We start from the raw sequence: 17,801 nt of genomic DNA, 5'->3' as shown, positions 1-17,801 counted from the left end.
CCTTCCTCCCACCTTCCGAGGCACCGTGGGTGTAGAGGCCTGGCACTAGAGAGGCAGAGGGTGCCAGTGGTGTCGTGGGGGTACATATATATATTCCCTTCACAACTTGCCGTTGCTCGGGCTATTCATGCCCGTGCCACCTCTTGGGTGGCTTAATCTTTATCAGTCAATCATCAATCTTGCCGTTGGTGTAAAATACTTTGAGGCAGTTGTGAGCAACGGGTTGACGGGTGTTGGGGATTGTGAAGGAATATATGAAACCATTAAAACATATTACGGGCCAAATTTGATAGATTTTTTCATTTTATTTTGTAGCCATCAGTGCGCAGTGTTTCCATTATATATATATATATATATATATATATATATATATATATATATATATATATATATATATATATATATATATATATATATATATATATATATAACGGCAACGTAAACAAACATATTATTCGAAGTTCGGTTAAAAGTGATATTGACAAAATCGTGGGGGTCAGTATGTGGCCGTGACTTGCTGTTCTCTCTTGAATTATTGCGACCAGGACCTGACCATGTTAGGCACTGACCCCACAGGAGGCACTGCGCAAAGTTGGGTGAAGATATCCCCCCCAACCACCTGGCTTCCATCCCCGAGCAATCATTTTCATTTATGGATTAATATCACGCGTACAATTTTTGCTTTTGCGTATTCCGAACGATTCTGAATTACAATCGGCCAATTGCAGTAACTCGTGATAATATTATTGAAATTAACAACAATGAGGAAATCCACAGGAGCCGTGATGAGGATTTTCCCATTAATACATCACGTTACTGGGATTTCTCTGTCTATTACATCAATCGTATATCAAAATCCATGATAATAAAATATATGAAAGTGTACATAAGCCATGGAAATTTTTTTTAACATTAATTTCTAGCAAAACTAAAAGCCCAAAACACCAGAATAGATTCATTGGCAGAAGCGCCGATAATTATGACACCTGACTGTCATGGAGAGAGTGTCAACAAAGCTTGGGGGTAAAGCTTTGGTTATATATCACCCCGCCAAACACACACCGAAAATACGACGTTGGTACAACGTTCGAACAAGTTTTAACACCTCCTAACCAGTTATAACATTCAATATAGCAAATTATAACAACGTTCTAATACGTCATAAACACGTTAAGCCAAGATGTAACAACTTTATTACAAGTTGTAACAAGCGGAAAATAGAGACAGTTTCGGATTGTGTTTCCAGGGACGGGCTCACCATAGCCCGTGCTACATGGACACTTTGTTCTGAGTAGCTAAATCTAAAACAACAACAACAACACCTTTGGTTATACATTTAACCAACTTTGGTATCATTAATGAAAGTCTGGTTTCACTGAATCAATTTTAGTCCTGTGAATTAAATTTGGGCAATTTTTTGGTTTATTCTTGTGGCTGTTTATGTCAAGTTTTATCAACCCAAATAAAACTTAAAACCGCAAAGGAGGTTTAGTTATCGGCTCTAGTCAGAGCTAAAGCGGAGTCTCCAGCTCTTTAACCTTTAAAGTTGACTCTTTTGATGATTACAGGTGAGCCTGGCCAGTTTGAGGTCTTCAGAGGTCATTGAGGCGGTAGTTGTTGCAATATGGCTCTCTGCAACACAGTGTGTCGTAGAGTATGGCTCTGTGTAACACAGTGTGTGTCGTAGAGTATGGCTCTCTGCAACACAGTGTGTCGTAGAGCATGGCTCTCTGCAACACAGTGTGTCGTAGAGCATGGCTCTGTGTAACACAGTGTGTCGTAGAGTATGGCTCTGTAACACAGTGTGTCGTAGAGTATGGCTCTCTGTAACACAGTGTGTCGTAGAGCATGGCTCTGTGTAACACAGTGTGTGTCGTAGAGTATGGCTCTCTGTAACACAGTGTGTCGTAGAGCATGGCTCTGTGTAACACAGTGTGTGTCGTAGAGTATGTCTCTCTGTAACACAGTGTGTCGTAGAGTATGGCTCTCTGCAACACAGTGTGTCGTAGAGCATGGCTCTCTGTAACACAGTGTGTCGTAGAGTATGGCTCTCTGTAACACAGTGTGTCGTAGAGCATGGCTCTGTGTAACACAGTGTGTCGTAGAGTATGGCTCTGTAACACAGTGTGTCGTAGAGTATGGCTCTCTGCAACACAGTGTGTCGTAGAGTATGGCTCTCTGTAACACAGTGTGTCGTAGAGTATGGCTCTCTGTAACACAGTGTGTCGTAGAGTATGGCTCTCTGCAACACAGTGTGTCGTAGAGTATGGCTCTCTCTGCAATACAATGTGTCGTAGAGTATGGCTCTGTAACACAGTGTGTCGTAGAGTATGGCTCTGTAACACAGTGTGTCGTAGAGTATGGCTCTGTAACACAGTGTGTCGTAGAGTATGGCTCTCTGCAACACAGTGTGTCGTAGAGTATGGCTCTCTGCAACACAGTGTGTCGTAGAGTATGGCTCTCTGCAACACAGTGTGTCGTAGAGTATGGCTCTGTGTAACACAGTGTGTCGTAGAGTATGGCTCTCTGCAACACAGTGTGTCGTAGAGTATGGCTCTCTGCAACACAGTGTGTCGTAGAGCATGGCTCTCTGCAACACAGTGTGTCGTAGAGTATGTCTCTCTCTGCAACACAATATGAGCTAAAGTCTGTCTGTCGCTCAGGCGTCTGGCACAAGTGTTAGTTTCGGTTTCTTATGTTCAATTAAATATCTACTTATTAAATATCTATAGCTAGTAGTGAAGGTAGCATCGTGGTAGTTAGCAGTTAACACAGCTACACTAATATAATATTATGCCACACATCCTGCTCCCTCAGCGTAATATTACACATAACCAACGTGTACACAATTACATAACCATGAGCCCAGCGTAATAATGGTATACTCAATATTACACAGGTTTAAGGCTGAAACTATCCACTGGCTTTCTACCTCTCTCTCTCTCTCTCTCTCTCTCTCCCTCCCTCTCCCTCTCTCTCTTCCTCTGCTATCAATCAGTGTGAGAGACCAGGTAGACAAGGTGGGGAGGAGAGATACGGTAACAATCGTTTATCTGTCTGAACTACCAGCCGACGGATGATTCGTCTGAACTACCAGCCCGCGGATGATTCGCCTTCGTCGACCACTCCCAACACCTGAAGCCGCGTGAGAGGGCGGCCTGGTGGCTCCAATATCGCAAAGGACCTCAGTAAATACTGCCCCTAACATGATTCGATTCCCACTAAACATCGACTTTGTTATTCAAGGCAAGGTATTGGGGGATACAAATAACAGAATGGCGATTTTTATTTGTTTTATGATGAAACGAATTATTAGCGGTACATATTGGTTCAAAATGAAGAAAATGTGACAGGAAACTCAAAAAGAAAATGACAAATCGCGAAAAAGAAAATATCCCAAGAAAGATCAAAAATGAAAATGAAAACAAAATCAATGATGCTTTCAGGTCAGAATTAACTGCCGGTGCTAACAGATTAGCAATTAACCAACGCGGTAAATTTCAAGCAACAGGAAACTCCGGTGATAAAGATGAGACGTGTGTTGAACAGTGGCTGCCTCACCACTCTGGCGGTGATCGCCTCACTGACTGTCTCTCTCTCTTCGCACACTTTGTCAGAGATGGTCAGAACGACTAGAGAAGAGAGCAATTCAAAAAGGATCAAGACTTTCACAGAGAGAGAGAGAGAGAGAGAGAGAGAGAGAGAGAGAGAGAGAGAGAGAGAGAGAGAGAGAGAGAGAGAGAGAGAGAGAGGACCAGTCTTGCTCCTACGGAGGCGCAGCAGAGTCCGAGGAAGGCGCAGCAGAGGTCGTGGCGCAGAGGGAGACCGCTGTACCCGTGATCACAGACTGTGACGTGGGCTGGCAACCCTGTTGCCAGTAGCTCCTGTTGGCCCAAACGAGGCAGCTCCTGTTTATACCCTCCCAAACTCATCCATATATATGTCTAGCCTACGACGGAAACAATCCACCTACCCCTGAAACAATATGTCTCGCCTGTGGAAGAAAGGATCCGAACCCCTACCCGTTAGTTATGTCTAATCAGCTGTGGGAAACATATCCCATATGTATCCCATATCCCTTCCCTAAACACACCGCTCGCCCCTGGCCCAAGACACATCACAGATATACGAGGACACATCCTTCTCCTCCTCCTATTCTCCTCCCCCTTTCTTAAGACGCGGTGTAATCACCTTGTTGCTTTTTATGCCACAGTTTGTCAGCTGCGAGGAAACTGTTAGTGGGATTTACGTCTCTTTATATCACAGGTGCGAGGAACGTCTGTAGGGAAGGGTGAGAGAGAGAGAGAGAGAGAGAGAGAGAGAGAGAGAGAGAGAGAGAGAGAGAGAGAGAGAGAGAGAGAGAGAGAGAGAGAGAGAGAGAGAGAGAGAAAGAGAGAGAGAGAGAGAGAGAGAGAGAGAGAGAGAGAGAGAGAGAGAGAGAGAGAGAGAGAGAGAGAGAGAGAGAGAGAGAGAGAGAGAGAGAGAAAGAGAGAGAGAGAGAGAGAGAGAGAGAGAGAGAGAGAGAGAGAGAGAGAGAGAGAGAGAGAGAGAGAGAGAGAGAGAGAGAGAGAGAACATGATATGTTGACTTCCGTGTGGCCTTTGCTTTTGTTATTTTGTTTTTAAATTTTTCATGCGGTAGATTGTATTCCCATGTGACTTGATCCGGCTAGTTGTTGTTGTTGTTGGTGTGTGTGTGTGTGTGTGTGTGTGTGTGTGTGTGTGTGTGTGTGTGTGTGGGTGTGTGTGTGCGTGTGTGTGTGTGTGTGTGTGTGTGTGTGTGTGTGTGTGTGTGTGTGTGTGTGTGTGTGCGTGTGTGTGTGTGTGTGTGTGTGTGTGTGTGTGTGTGTGTGTATGTGCGTGCGCGCGCGTGACGACCACCTATGTAGATAATTATGCTGTTCCTCAGTAAATTAATAGTCTCTCCTACTCTCCTGTCTTCAGGGACAAGGTACTGAGGTAAGGTCAGGTCTCCTTCACCACCAAAGAACCCACAAGCACTACGAAAATGTTCAGGAGTGGAAAAATAAGGAGGAGTAAGAGGAGGAGGAGGAAGAGGAGAAGGAGAAAGAGAAAATCCTCTTACAGCTAATTCCGGAAGAGCCCCACACAGTATTAAGTCTCATTAAATAAACGACTTCAGGTCTTTGGTAGTATGCGAGAAACTTTTGTGTTCCCAGTCCTATACATAGTATATTAAAAGCGAATATGGAATGTCTAGAGTGGGTATGGAGGGTATAGGATGAGTTAGGAATGTCCAGAGTATGTATGGAGTGTACAGGATGAGTAAGGAATGTCTCACTCTGGACATTCCTTACTCATCCTATACACTCCATACCCACTCTAGATATTCCATATTCGCTTTTCATATACTATGTATAGGACTGGGAACATAAAAGTTTCTCGCATACTACCTTCCTTCGTGTAGTGTGGTGACCTGGTGAAAGCTGGGATGCTCGTCTTGAAGCTTATTTGGGCTTATTTCTGCCCTTCACTATTAAAATAAAAAAGACTTGGCCAGTCGCTTTGGGCTGTGAGTATCAGTATTTCATAAATTGGCGGTGGTGATGTGATAAGGTTGGTATAGGTTCTTTAACTCATAACTATTTCCATTTTTCGTCCGATAATTACATGATTTGTGCTAGGTCGTTAACCTGTGATAGTCTGTTTACACGTAGCACGGCTTTGTAAATACTGTGTGGCTCAGACGAAGGCCCTAGAGTGTGCTCCACTGGTCTGACCCGCCTGGGGTCCACTGCTACAATATCCATCGTCTTTCTGTGGCTTGCTGAAACGGGTCGTCCCTGATGTTTGGGGTCGCTTGGTCCGCCATTACCCTCGAGGCGTCAGCTCGGTATTACGGAAAACGGAGAACTTTTAACACCCTCTATGTTAATTCAACCTAATCTTAAGGCAGTGGAGACTTTAAGAAAACCAGATACGTTTATTCATGTTGGTCTAATACGATATGATTTGTTATCTAACGTGAGAAATGTGTTCTAACGATATTCTAAAAGTTATCTGGCACCCTAATCTTGACCGAATGTGACGATATTTATTGATGACTCTAAATTTGACTCTGACTCTAGAATTGATTCTAGATGATTCTTGAAACTTGGCTGATGGAACAACCTCGTGTTATTACGCCAGTGATCTATGAATGATTTATATTAATTGATGTTATTAATGGTATTACATATGTTAGAATCATATTTATTCCATAGGGTGTTAAGGGTGAGTATGGAGTGTGAAGGGTGAGTATGGAGTGTGAAGGGTGAGTATGGAGTATGAGTATGGAGTATCTACTAAAAATATTTCTGACACACACACACACACACACACACACACACACACACACACACACACGGCCCAAGAAATTATGGACTACATCATGCAGAAGTGTAAAGAGGCAGCAGACAAGTTTATCCCGATCCAAAAGCAAAAAAATGAAATGCAGATGAGAAACCCATGGTTCATTCAGAGAAGTAAGCTAGCAAAGCAACTAAGTAAAAGGGCGTGGAGAAACTATAGAAATAACAGGACACTTCAGAGCAGAGATGGATATTAATGTGTGGCTCTCGTGTGTGTGTCTGTGTGTGTGTCTGTGTGTGTGTGTCTGTGTGTGTGTCTGTGTGTGTGTGTGTGTGTGTGTCTGTGTGTGTGTCTGTGTGTGTGTATGTGTGTGTTTGTACTCACCTAGTTGTGCTATTCTAGTTGTGTTTACGGGGGATGAGTTTTGGCTCTTTGGTCCCGCCTTTCAACCGTCAATATATTGGTGTACAGATTCCTGAGCCTACTGGGCTCTATCATATCTACATTTGAAACTGTGTATGGAGTCAGCCTCCACCACATCACTTCCTAGTGCATTCCATTTACTAACTACTCTGACACTGAAAAAGTTCTTTCTAATGTCTCTGTGGCTCATTTCGGTACTTAGCTTCTACCTGTGTCCCCTTGTGCGCGTGCTCCCCCGTGTTAAATAATCCATCCTTGTTTACCCTGTCAATTTCCCTGAGAATTTTGTATGATGTGATCATATCCCCCTTCACTCTTCTGTCTTCCAGCGACGTGAGGTGCAGTTCACGCAGCTTTTCCTCGTAACTCATGTCTCTTAGTTCTGGGACTAGCCAAGTGGCAAACCTCTGAACGTTTTTCATCTTCATCTTGTGCTTGACAAGGTACGGACTCCATGCTGGGGCCGCATACTCCAGAATTGGTCTTACATATCTGGTATACAAGGTTCTGAAGGATTTCTTACATAGTTTTCTGATGGCTGTTCTGATGTTAGACATCCTCGCATACGCCGCCGATGTTATTCTTTTGATGTGGGCTTCAGGAGACAGGTTTGGTGTGATATCAACTCCTAGATCTTTCTCCCTGTCCGTTTCGTGAAGGACTTCATCTCCCATTCTGAATCCTCTGTCTGGCCACCTGTTTCCTCCGCCAGTGTCTGACCTCCTATTGTGTGTGTGTGTGTGTGTGTGTGTGTGTGTGTGTGTGTGTGTGTGTGTGTGTGTGTGTGTGTGTGTGTGTGTGTGTTCTTGACAGCATGTTCCTAACAATAGTGAACATAAATATATGTAAATGTACCATTGTCCTGCGGGGATTAATCTTTTCTTCTCTGGTGGAGCGATCTCTCGTATTTGGTCCCAATATCTGTGAATGCGCGGACTAGATCATTGGTTATTTCATCGAAACCCAGCATATATATGACTAGAAACCCAGCATATATATGACTAGAAACCCAGCATATATATGACTAGAAACCCAGCATATATATGACTAGAAACCCAGCATATATATGACTAGAAACCCAGCATATATATGACTAGAAACCCAGCATATATATGACTAGAAACCCAGCATATATATGACTAGAAACCCAGCATATATATGACTAGAAACCCAGCATATATATGACTAGAAACCCAGCATATATATGACTAGAAACCCAGCATATATATGACTAGAAACCCAGCATATATATGACTAGAAACCCAGCATATATATGACTAGAAACCCAGCATATATATGACTAGAAACCCAGCATATATATGACTAGAAATGGTGCGAGCGTTTAGACACTGGACCCGTTGTGTGCGAGTGTGTATTCACCTAGTTGTATTCACCTAGTTGTATTCACCTAGTTGTATTCACCTAGTTGTATTCACCTAGTTGTATTCACCTAGTTGTATTCACCTAGTTGTGCTTGCGGGGGTTGAGTTCTGCTCTTTCGGCCCGCCTCTCAACTGTCAATCAGTCAATCAACTGTTTCTAACTACTAATTTTTTTCACACACACACGCACGCACACACGCACGCACACACACACACACACACACACACACACACACACACACACACACACACACACACACACACACACAATAGGAGTGTTGTGTGTCTAAGTCTTGAGTGTCGCGTGTCTAACTCTTGAGAGTTGAGTGTCTAACTCTTGAGTGTTGAGTGTCTAACTCTTCAGTGTTGTGTGTTTAACTCTTGAGTGCTGAGTGTCTAACTCTTGAGTGTTGAGTGTCTAACTCTTGAGTGTTGTGTGTCTAACTCTTATGTGTCTAACTCTTGAGTGTTGAGTGTCTAACTCTTGAGTGCTGAGTGTCTAACTCTTGAGTGCTGAGTGTCTAACTCTTGAGTGCTGAGTGTCTAACTCTTGAGTGCTGAGTGTCTAACTCTTGAGTGCTGAGTGTCTAACTCTTGAGTGTTGAGTGTCTAACTCTTGAGTGCTGAGTGTCTAACTCTTGAGTGCTGAGTGTCTAACTCTTGAGTGCTGAGTGTCTAACTTTTGAGTGTTGAGTGTCTAACTCTTGAGTGTTGAGTGTCTAACTCTTGAGTGTTGAGTGTCTAACTCTTGAGTGCTGAGTGTCTAACTCTTGAGTGTTGAGTGTCTAACTCTTGAGTGTTGAGTGTCTAACTCTTGAGTGTTGAGTGTCTAACTCTTGAGTGTTGAGTGTCTAACTCTTGAGTGTTGAGTGTCTAACTCTTGAGTGTTGTGAACGGTGTTTCTCCACCTCAGGTGCGAGTAGTGCACCTGAGGTGGGGGAATACAATAGGTCCTACAATAGGTCCTACAATAGGTCCTACAATAGGTCCTACACTAGGTCCTACAATAGGTCCTACAATAGGTCCTACAATAGGTCCTACAATAGGTCCTACAATAGGTCCTACACTAGGTCCTACACTAGGTCCTACAATAGGTCCTACACTAGGTCCTACACTAGGTCCTACAATAGGTCCTACAATAGGTCCTACAATAGGTCCTACAATAGGTCCTACACTAGGTCCTACAATAGGTCCTACAATAGGTCCTACAATAGGTAATACAATAGGTCCTACAATAGGTCCTACAATAGGTCCTACAATAGGTCCTACAATAGGTCCTACACTAGGTCCTACAATAGGTAATACAATAGGTCCTACACTAGGTCCTACACTAGGTCCTACACTAGGTCCTACAATAGGTCCTACAATAGCTCCTACAATACGTCCTACAATAGGTAATACAATAGGTCCTACACTAGGTCCTACAATAGGTCCTACAATAGGTCCTACAATAGGTCCTACAATAGGTCCTACACTAGGTCCTACACTAGGTCCTACAATAGGTCCTACACTAGGTCCTACAATAGATCCTACAATAGGTCCTACAATAGGTCCTACAATAGGTCCTACAATAGGTCCTACAATAGGTCCTACAATAGGTCCTACACTAGGTCCTACAATAGGTCCTACAATAGGTCCTACACTAGGTCCAACACTAGGTCCTACAATAGGTCCTACAATAGGTCCTACAATAGGTCCTACAATAGGTCCTACACTAGGTCCTACAATAGGTCCTGCAATAGGTCCTACAATAGGTCCTACAATAGGTCCTACACTAGGTCCTACAATAGGTCCTACAATAGGTCCTACAATAGGTCCTACAATAGGTCCTATGAACTTATTGTAGTTTGTTTTCCATTCTTCTTAAAGTTGCTCGTGTACACTCTAATGAAGATCTTCTTTTACTTAGATCTCAAGTTTCTCTCCTTATGGTTGCCAGATTGGCCAATCCTAAAGTTACACTATTTACATAAGTCTCTGCAGCTCTCAGATACCTTTTTGTTCTGGTTCCAAAATTATTATATTTTTCTTTATATTATACTGTTTCTTTGGTTAGTCTGGGGTGATTCGCTACTTAGCTCCTGTTTCTTCTATCGGGTAGTATACGCTTGGTTATCTACCTGGCTCGCTCATCTACCTGGCTCCTTCATCTACCTGGCTCTTTGACCTACCTGGTTCCTTCATCTACCTGACTTCTTGACCTACCTGGCTCCTTCACCTACCTGACTCCTTCACCTACCTGGCTCCTTCACCTACCTGGCTCCTTCATCTACCTGGCTCCTTCACCTACCTGGCTCCTTCATCTACCTGGCTCCTTCATCTACCTGACTCCCTCCAATATTTCCTCTCTGGAAATGTTATTAAGTATATAGATTAGTTCCAACAGACGTATCTCAATTTTAATTTCCGTTTCACGAAGTGTTTGGGAGCTCGCTGAGTTGTTAAAAATATCTTCAAGTGTGCTTGACGATCCCTTCCACGGCGTCACAGGTGATAATACCTCCACTGTTGTCGGGAATGGCTGGTGGAGCCTCGACACAAACCCCCAAAAAAGCAAAAAATCTTTTAAATCTGTTCTCGTTCAATTCTCGTTCAATTCTCGTTCTTGTTTGCTGGCTGCATCTCTGATGCGTTTAATTACTAGTGACCTCGATATAGCTTGGAGGTTTTCTGGCCGGCGTTCGATCCTCAGGGATGCTCCAACATTTACAGCTACGTCGAGGATTTTTCTCATATATTGTTTTGCACCACTAATGTCTTCTAAGTTTTGTGATTGGTTGGGCGTTAGTCTGCTAGTTGTGACACTCTTAATCCCATTCTTTATCGCGTCCTCTCTCTCGCTCTCTCTCTCTCTCTCTCTCTCTCTCTCTCTCTCTCTCTCTCTCTCTCTCTCTCTCTCTCTCTCTCTCTCTCTCTTTCCTCATCTATTCCTTCATTGTGCTGGTTACCTGCTTTATCTTTCCATTTCACTCGGTGATTATTCATCTCATTCGTGCATTTGCCGTGTTTCTCCACTTGTTTCATGCGCATTGTTGCATTCCCCCTTGACCTATCTCTTTGATTAATTCTTCCTGGATCCACTCACCATCTCTCTCTCTCTCTCTCTCTCTCTCTCTCTCTCTCTCTCTCTCTCTCTCTCTCTCTCTCTCTCTCTCTCTCTGTCTCTCTCTCTCTCTCTCTCTCTCTCTCTCTCTCTCTCTCTCTCTCTCTCTCTCTCTCTCTCTCGTGTATGTGCGCATGCTTGCCTATCAGTGCTTTACGCATGTGGGAAGTTTGAGAGCCATCGTGCATGTCATATAAGGCAGGCATGCAGCCTCAAGTAGCAACAGTATAAAAGATCAGGGAAGGTATATATATGTGTGTGTGTGCATATCTGAGTTTATTTTTCCGGCCTCTTGCCGGGGTCTAATATAAATATTGGATTATATGAAATGTGGGCTGGGGATAGAAGGCACGTTGTAGTCGGCACAGATGAGGCCAGCATATTATTGGTGGAAATGAGGTAATACACACACACACACACACACACACACACACACACACACACACACACACACACACACACACACACACACACACACACACACATATATCTATATTACAACCCATTACAGAAAAAGACACAACGAGCTAATATTCTACCCTATAATTCAGGTTTATTGAAGTTGTGTTAGGCAATAACATACCTCCTCTCACACACTCACCCGTAAAAGCCCATTGTGCCTTTAAGTCATAATTTGCATAAACTCATTATTTGAAAACAAAGAGCGAGCTAAAAGGCTCATGATTTTAAAAGAGGAAACTGTAATTTTTATCCACTTGCTCCTCCTAATGGAAATTTTCCACCCCTCGCTATTTTTTGACACTGATGTTCCGACGATCTCTGAGCTGGAGTGAAAAATCGATTACTGTTTCAGCAGCGCCTGACGCCTCGTGCAAGCTGTGGGTATTAGTTGCGACATCAACCCACTTTGCAATTGCAGTTGTTAAATGAAGTATCATATTAGTTGCAGCCTTAACCACTGTGCATAATGATAAATTAGCCGGATGACTTGTCATGAAATGCGGCCGGATATTTCCCCCCAATGTCAACACGGATGAAGAGTGGGTTGCGTATCGGCAGTGGTGGCTGTCTGCTGGATGACTGGTGGCCTGTCTGCTGGATGACTGGTGGCCTGTCTGCTGGATGACTGGGGGCCTGTCTGCTGGATGACTGGTGGCCTGTCTGCTGGATGACTGGTGGCCTGTCTGCTGGATGACTGGTGGCCTGTCTGCTGGATGACTGGTGGCCTGTCTGCTGGATGACTGGTGGCCTGTCTGCTGGATGACTGGTGGCCTGTCTGCAGGATGACTTGTGGCGTCAGCGCGTGTGTAGGGGGACAACACCTCCTCCCTCTACCTCACTGCAGGTGTTTAAGAAAAGTCTGCTGCTCTCAACACCATCAACACCGGTCGTCTGGAGAAGTGGCCCAGTTATTGAACACAGGAAAAGTGTTCATAAGTAAAAGTTCAGATCGAAAGGTGTCTGTGGCACTTAGCTGTCGCACTTACGAGTATCCACTCACTCAGCTTATCACTCACGAGTGTCTATTTACTCAGCTAATCATTCACGACCACCCCTTCATTCAGCCAATGTCCTACAAGCACCCTTTCACTCAGCCAAACACACACACACACACACACACACACACACACACACACACACACACACACACACACACTGCACCTCGCCTCACTAAAACAGACCGGACTGGATCTGAGATTACTAAATGACAGAAAATAATGGCCTGAATAACTCGTTACTCATGCCCTTACCACCTCATGGATGTCTTAATCTCCATCAATCAATCAATGGCCTGAAGTCTTAAAAGCTTCGGCATTCTAAACATCAGAGGGAAAAACAAGATTTTGACAAACTTACGCATCAAAATTGTGAAGAGTTACCCCACGATATTTATGAGGCGCCGACCTCATACTCTGTTTTTACGGGCTCACCATAGCCCGTGCTACATGGACACTTCGTCCTGAGTAGCTAAATCTTTAACAACAACATCATACTCTGTCAAATGCAGGCTTATATACCACCTATACAACATTGACAATGTCTTGACTAATCTACCGTCTCTTGACGGCGACATTCGCCCCCCAGGACAGTTGATTTGGCTCGCCTGGTCTCGGAGCTCATCTAGCTAGCTTCCTGAACCGCAAAAATGGAGTTGATGACGAGTAAAGAGGCTAAGCTCCTATACTTGTCGGTACCATGTCAAGAATTTATTTCGTCCATGGCACTAGCCCTCAGCGGCCTCCGCTCACTTGAATCCGATTTTGCATGTGGTGACTACAGCGCATGCATCAACTAATTATGCATGCGGTCAATGCTTCGCAATGCACCATTTGATTATGCAGGTGTCGTGAGGGCAGCGGTGCGGCTCTTCCCCTGAGCTGAGGGAGGGAGGGAACTATCAGGAAAAAGCGCCAAGTCATCACGACTATATAGCCCTGGGAAGGGGTCAGGATAAGGATTTGGGATGGGACGGGGGGGAAGGAATGGTGCCCCACCAATTGGACGGTCGGGGATTGAACACTCCCTGGCCACAGGACCAGCTGGGAGAAGTGTTCTGACTACCCCCCTCATCGGTCTCCACAGGGCCTACAACACTACATCCGGACCAGCAGTCCAGGACACGGATTCACGAAACAATTACGCAAGCACTTACGAACGTGTACATCTTTCGTCAATCTTTGACGGCTTTGGTTACATTTATTAAACAGTTTACAAGCATGAAAACTTGCCAATCAACTGTTGTTATTGTTATAAACAGCCTCCTGGTGCTTCGGAACTCATTAATTGTTTAATAGTTGTAAACAAAGCCGCCAAAGATTGACAAAAGATGTACAGGTTCGTAAGTGCTTGCGTAACTGCTTCGTGAATCCTGGCCCAGGCCTGGATGATAGCTACTCTGATGAAGGGTCTCGGAGTACAAGTGTTCCCCCAGCTGTTGGGTGCGCCAGACGGAGGTGAACACCTGTGTCCTCACTATCACCTAAGATGCCCCAGATGAACACCCGTGTCCTCACTATCACCTAAGATGCCCCAGATGAACACCTGTGTCCTCACTATCACCTAAGATGCCCCAGATGAACACCCGTGTCCTCACTATCACCTAAGATGCCCCAGATGAACACCTGTGTCCTCACTATCACCTAAGATGCCCCAGATGAACACCCGTGTCCTCACTATCACCTAAGATGCCCCAGATGAATACCCGTGTCCTCACTATCACCTAAGATGTCCCAGATGAACACCTGTGTCCTCACTATCACCTAAGATGCCCCAGATGAACACCTGTGTCCTCACTATCACCTAAGATGCCCCAGATGAACACCCGTGTCCTCACTATCACCTAAGATGCCCCAGATGAACACCCGTGTCCTCACTATCACCTAAGATGCCCCAGATGAACACCCGTGTCCTCACTATCACCTAAGATGCCCCAGATGAACACCTGTGTCCTCACTATCACCTAAGATGCCCCAGATGAATACTTGTGTCCTCACTATCACCTTAGATGCCCCAATCACTCCGACCTGTTCCGACGTTCGAGAAGGTACTTGATCAAGACCTTAAGGAGTACCTGATCCACCAGGCTCTGATGTCTAAGTCAGACTGTGGAAACATTGGTCTTTGGAAATCACTGAATTCCCCACTTCAGATCACCTGTTAATCACCCAATTACCGCCTTAAGGTAAGCTCAAGGTTGGGCTGTCAATGGAGGCTACAGCTTGCTGTCTTACGGACACCCAACCACCTTCTCACTATCCAACTAAACACTCTATCCACCCATCCACTTAATCCTCTCCACCCTCTCCTTCAACTATCCCCTCCACCCTCTCTATTAACCAAGCAAATCCACCCTCTCTCTGTCCACCTAGAGGGTATAAGGCAGGAACATCATCCTCCATATTGGTGGTGGCAAACAGTGTCACCATCACCAACAGTGGTGGTGGCAGCCAGTGCCACCAGCCCCAACAGTGGTGGTGCCAGCCAGTGCCACCAGCACCAACAGTGGTGGTGCCAGCCAGTGCCCCCATCACCAACAGTGGTGGTGCCAGCCAGTGCCACCATCACCAACAGTGGTGGTGGCAGCCAGTGCCCCCATCACCAACAGTGGTGGTGCCAGCCAGTGCCACCAGCACCAACAGTGGTGGTGCCAGCCAGTGCCACCAGCACCAACAGTGGTGGTGCCAGCCAGTGCCCCCATCACCAACAGTGGTGGTGCCAGCCAGTGCCCCCATCACCAACAGTGGTGGTGCCAGCCAGTGCCACCAGCACCAACAGTGGTGGTGCCAGCCAGTGCCACCAGCACCAACAGTGGTGGTGCCAGCCAGTGTCACCATCACCAACAGTGGTGGTGCCAGCTAGTGCCACCAGCACCAACAGTGGTGGTGCCAGCCAGTGCCCCCATCACCAACAGTGGTGGTGCCAGCCAGTGCCACCAGCACCAACAGTGGTGGTGCCAGCCAGTGCCACCATCACCAACAGTGGTGGTGCCAGCCAGTGCCCCCATCACTAACAGTGGAGGTGCCAGCCAGTGCCCCCATCACTAACAGTGGTGGTGCCAGCCAGTGCCCCCATCACTAACAGTGGTGGTGCCAGCCAGTGCCCCCATCACCAACAGTGGTGGTGCCAGCCAGTGCCACCATCACCAACAGTGGTGGTGCCAGCCAGTGCCACCAGCACCAACAGTGGTGGTGCCAGCCAGTGCCACCAGCACCAACAGTGGTGTGGAGGTGGAGAGAGAGAACACAGTGCCCGATACACACTACATAATACCCAGGGAGCTGTTACCACTCTCGCTGTCAGGGAAGTTGTGAAGAATGTCCATGCTGGCCCGAACTGCCAGCAGTGTGGCCATATCCAGGCACTCTCAGCAGACAGTGTAGCCATATCCGGACAACAGCAGACAGTGTGGCCATATCCGGACAACAGCAGACAGTGTGGCCATATCCGGACAACAGCAGACAGTGTGACCATATCCGGAAAATAGCAGACAGTGTAGCCATATCCGGACAACAGCAGACAGTGTGGCCATATCCGGACAACAGCAGACAATGTGGCCATATCCGGACAACAACAGACAGTGTAGCCATATCCGGACAACAGCAGACAGTGTGGCCATATCCGGACAACAGCAGACAGTGTGGCCATATCCGGACAACAGCAGACAATGTGGCCATATCCGGACAACAGCAGACAGTGTAGCCATATCCGGACAACATCAGACAGTGTAGCCATATCCGGACAACAGCAGACAGTGTAGCCATATCCGGACACCAGCAGACAGCGTCTCATCCCCAGTACCAAAACATCGCGTGATTGCCATTGAAAACCAGCAGAGAATTAAAAGCCAGAAACTCACGCTGTCTGTTGGATATTGGTTCTCACTAACGCTAGTTGGCTTGTTCCACACTGACGCTAATTGGTTGTTACCGCTCTGATATGCTGCTTGGTTTCTGCCACAGTGTCTGCTGGCAGTTGGGTAACACCCGCCGGCAGATTGTCCACATATAACCCACAAAAACCAACGCATCCGTCAAACAACGAGACTTTTAGACCAAAATATTACCCCCTCAAACCCGTTATTTAGAACCAGTTGATCAGAGGAAGGGAGAAAATATATATATATATATATATATATATATATATATATATATATATATATATATATATATATATATATATATATATATATATATATATATATATATATATATATATATATATACATATATATAGGTGTTTACTGCCGCCTAAATCTAATTAATATCATTCATCGCTCTCACGAGGATATAATTAGCCGTTGTTTTTCTCGTGTAGGGAAATTATTCATGGTATAATGCGACAAAAGAATATTCTTGATGGTGGGAAAATTTTTTTTCTCTGTGATGTCATGGAGCTCAGAATGTTGCCTTTTGTCAGGTTAGAGATTAAAGGTGATGGATTTTAAGGTGATTAGTGTATATAGTTTTTGGCACGGTGGGTATGGGAGCTGTTTCTTAGCAGGCTACAAGATGTGGTGAGTGATGAGTGTGTGTGTGTGTACTCACTTAGTTGTACTCATTTAGTTGTGCTGGTGGGGGGGGGGGTTGAGGTTTGGCTCTTTGGTTCCGCCTCTCAACCGTCAATCTACGGTTGGTGTTACCATAGTGGTGGTGTGTGTGTGTGTGTGTGTGTGTGTGTGTGTGTGTGTGTGTGTGTGTGTGTGTGTGTGTGTGTGTGTGTGTGTACTCACCTATTTGTGCTTGCAGGATCGAGCACTGACTCTTGGATCCCGCCTTTCCAGCTATCGGTTGTGTGTGTGTGTGTGTGTGTGTGTGTGTGTGTGTGTGTGTGTGTGTGTGTGTGTGTGTGTAATTTTGCTCATAGCCCGCACTCGTATTAATGGTTACCGATTAATGGGAAGGTTCTTGGCATCTTAAAAGAAATATATGTTTAGTTCAGAACTAGGTTATCTGGTGTGGGTTACAAGCTGGTGCTGCATAATCTAGAGTTGGTCCCACGTTGGTGATATGCAGGTCTCTTTTTTTTTTATTCAATGCACTAATTCATGCTCAGATATAATAGGAATAAAAATTTGCGTTAACGAGGAATAAAAATGTAATATCATGTATTATTCATCTCTTC

The 17,801-nt window shown here is 45.3% G+C and overlaps 2 protein-coding genes across 2 annotated transcripts in view; one reads left to right on the top strand and one right to left on the bottom strand.

Annotated features, from left to right (window-relative positions):
• Positions 1–17,801, top strand: part of LOC123747298 (obscurin) — an 80,536-nt gene that overhangs the window by 24,719 nt on the left and 38,016 nt on the right. The window lies entirely within an intron of this gene.
• On the bottom strand, positions 9,026–11,146 carry LOC138359991 (tetra-peptide repeat homeobox protein 1-like). Its single transcript, XM_069319868.1, has 2 exons — positions 11,065–11,146; positions 9,026–9,933 (listed from the first exon to the last, which is right to left on the bottom strand). Exons 1-2 carry the CDS (start codon positions 11,144–11,146, stop codon positions 9,026–9,028), a joined length of 990 nt encoding a protein of 329 aa, XP_069175969.1.

Source organism: Procambarus clarkii, chromosome 94, assembly GCF_040958095.1.
Source record: "Procambarus clarkii isolate CNS0578487 chromosome 94, FALCON_Pclarkii_2.0, whole genome shotgun sequence".
Lineage (NCBI taxonomy): Eukaryota > Metazoa > Arthropoda > Malacostraca > Decapoda > Cambaridae > Procambarus > Procambarus clarkii.
Note: the sequence above shows the minus strand (reverse complement) of the source record. Positions and strands in the feature narration are given on the sequence as shown.

Excerpts from the sequence above, each read along its gene's own strand:
- LOC138359991 (XM_069319868.1), bottom strand. The coding sequence starts at position 11,146 with ATGCGCATGAAACAAGTGGAGAAACACGGCAAATGCACGAATGAGATG. Across the intron at positions 9,934-11,064 it reads GAAATGGAAAGATAAAGCAG|GACCTATTGTAGGACCTATT; the intron begins GTAACCAGCACA and ends GACCTATTGTAG.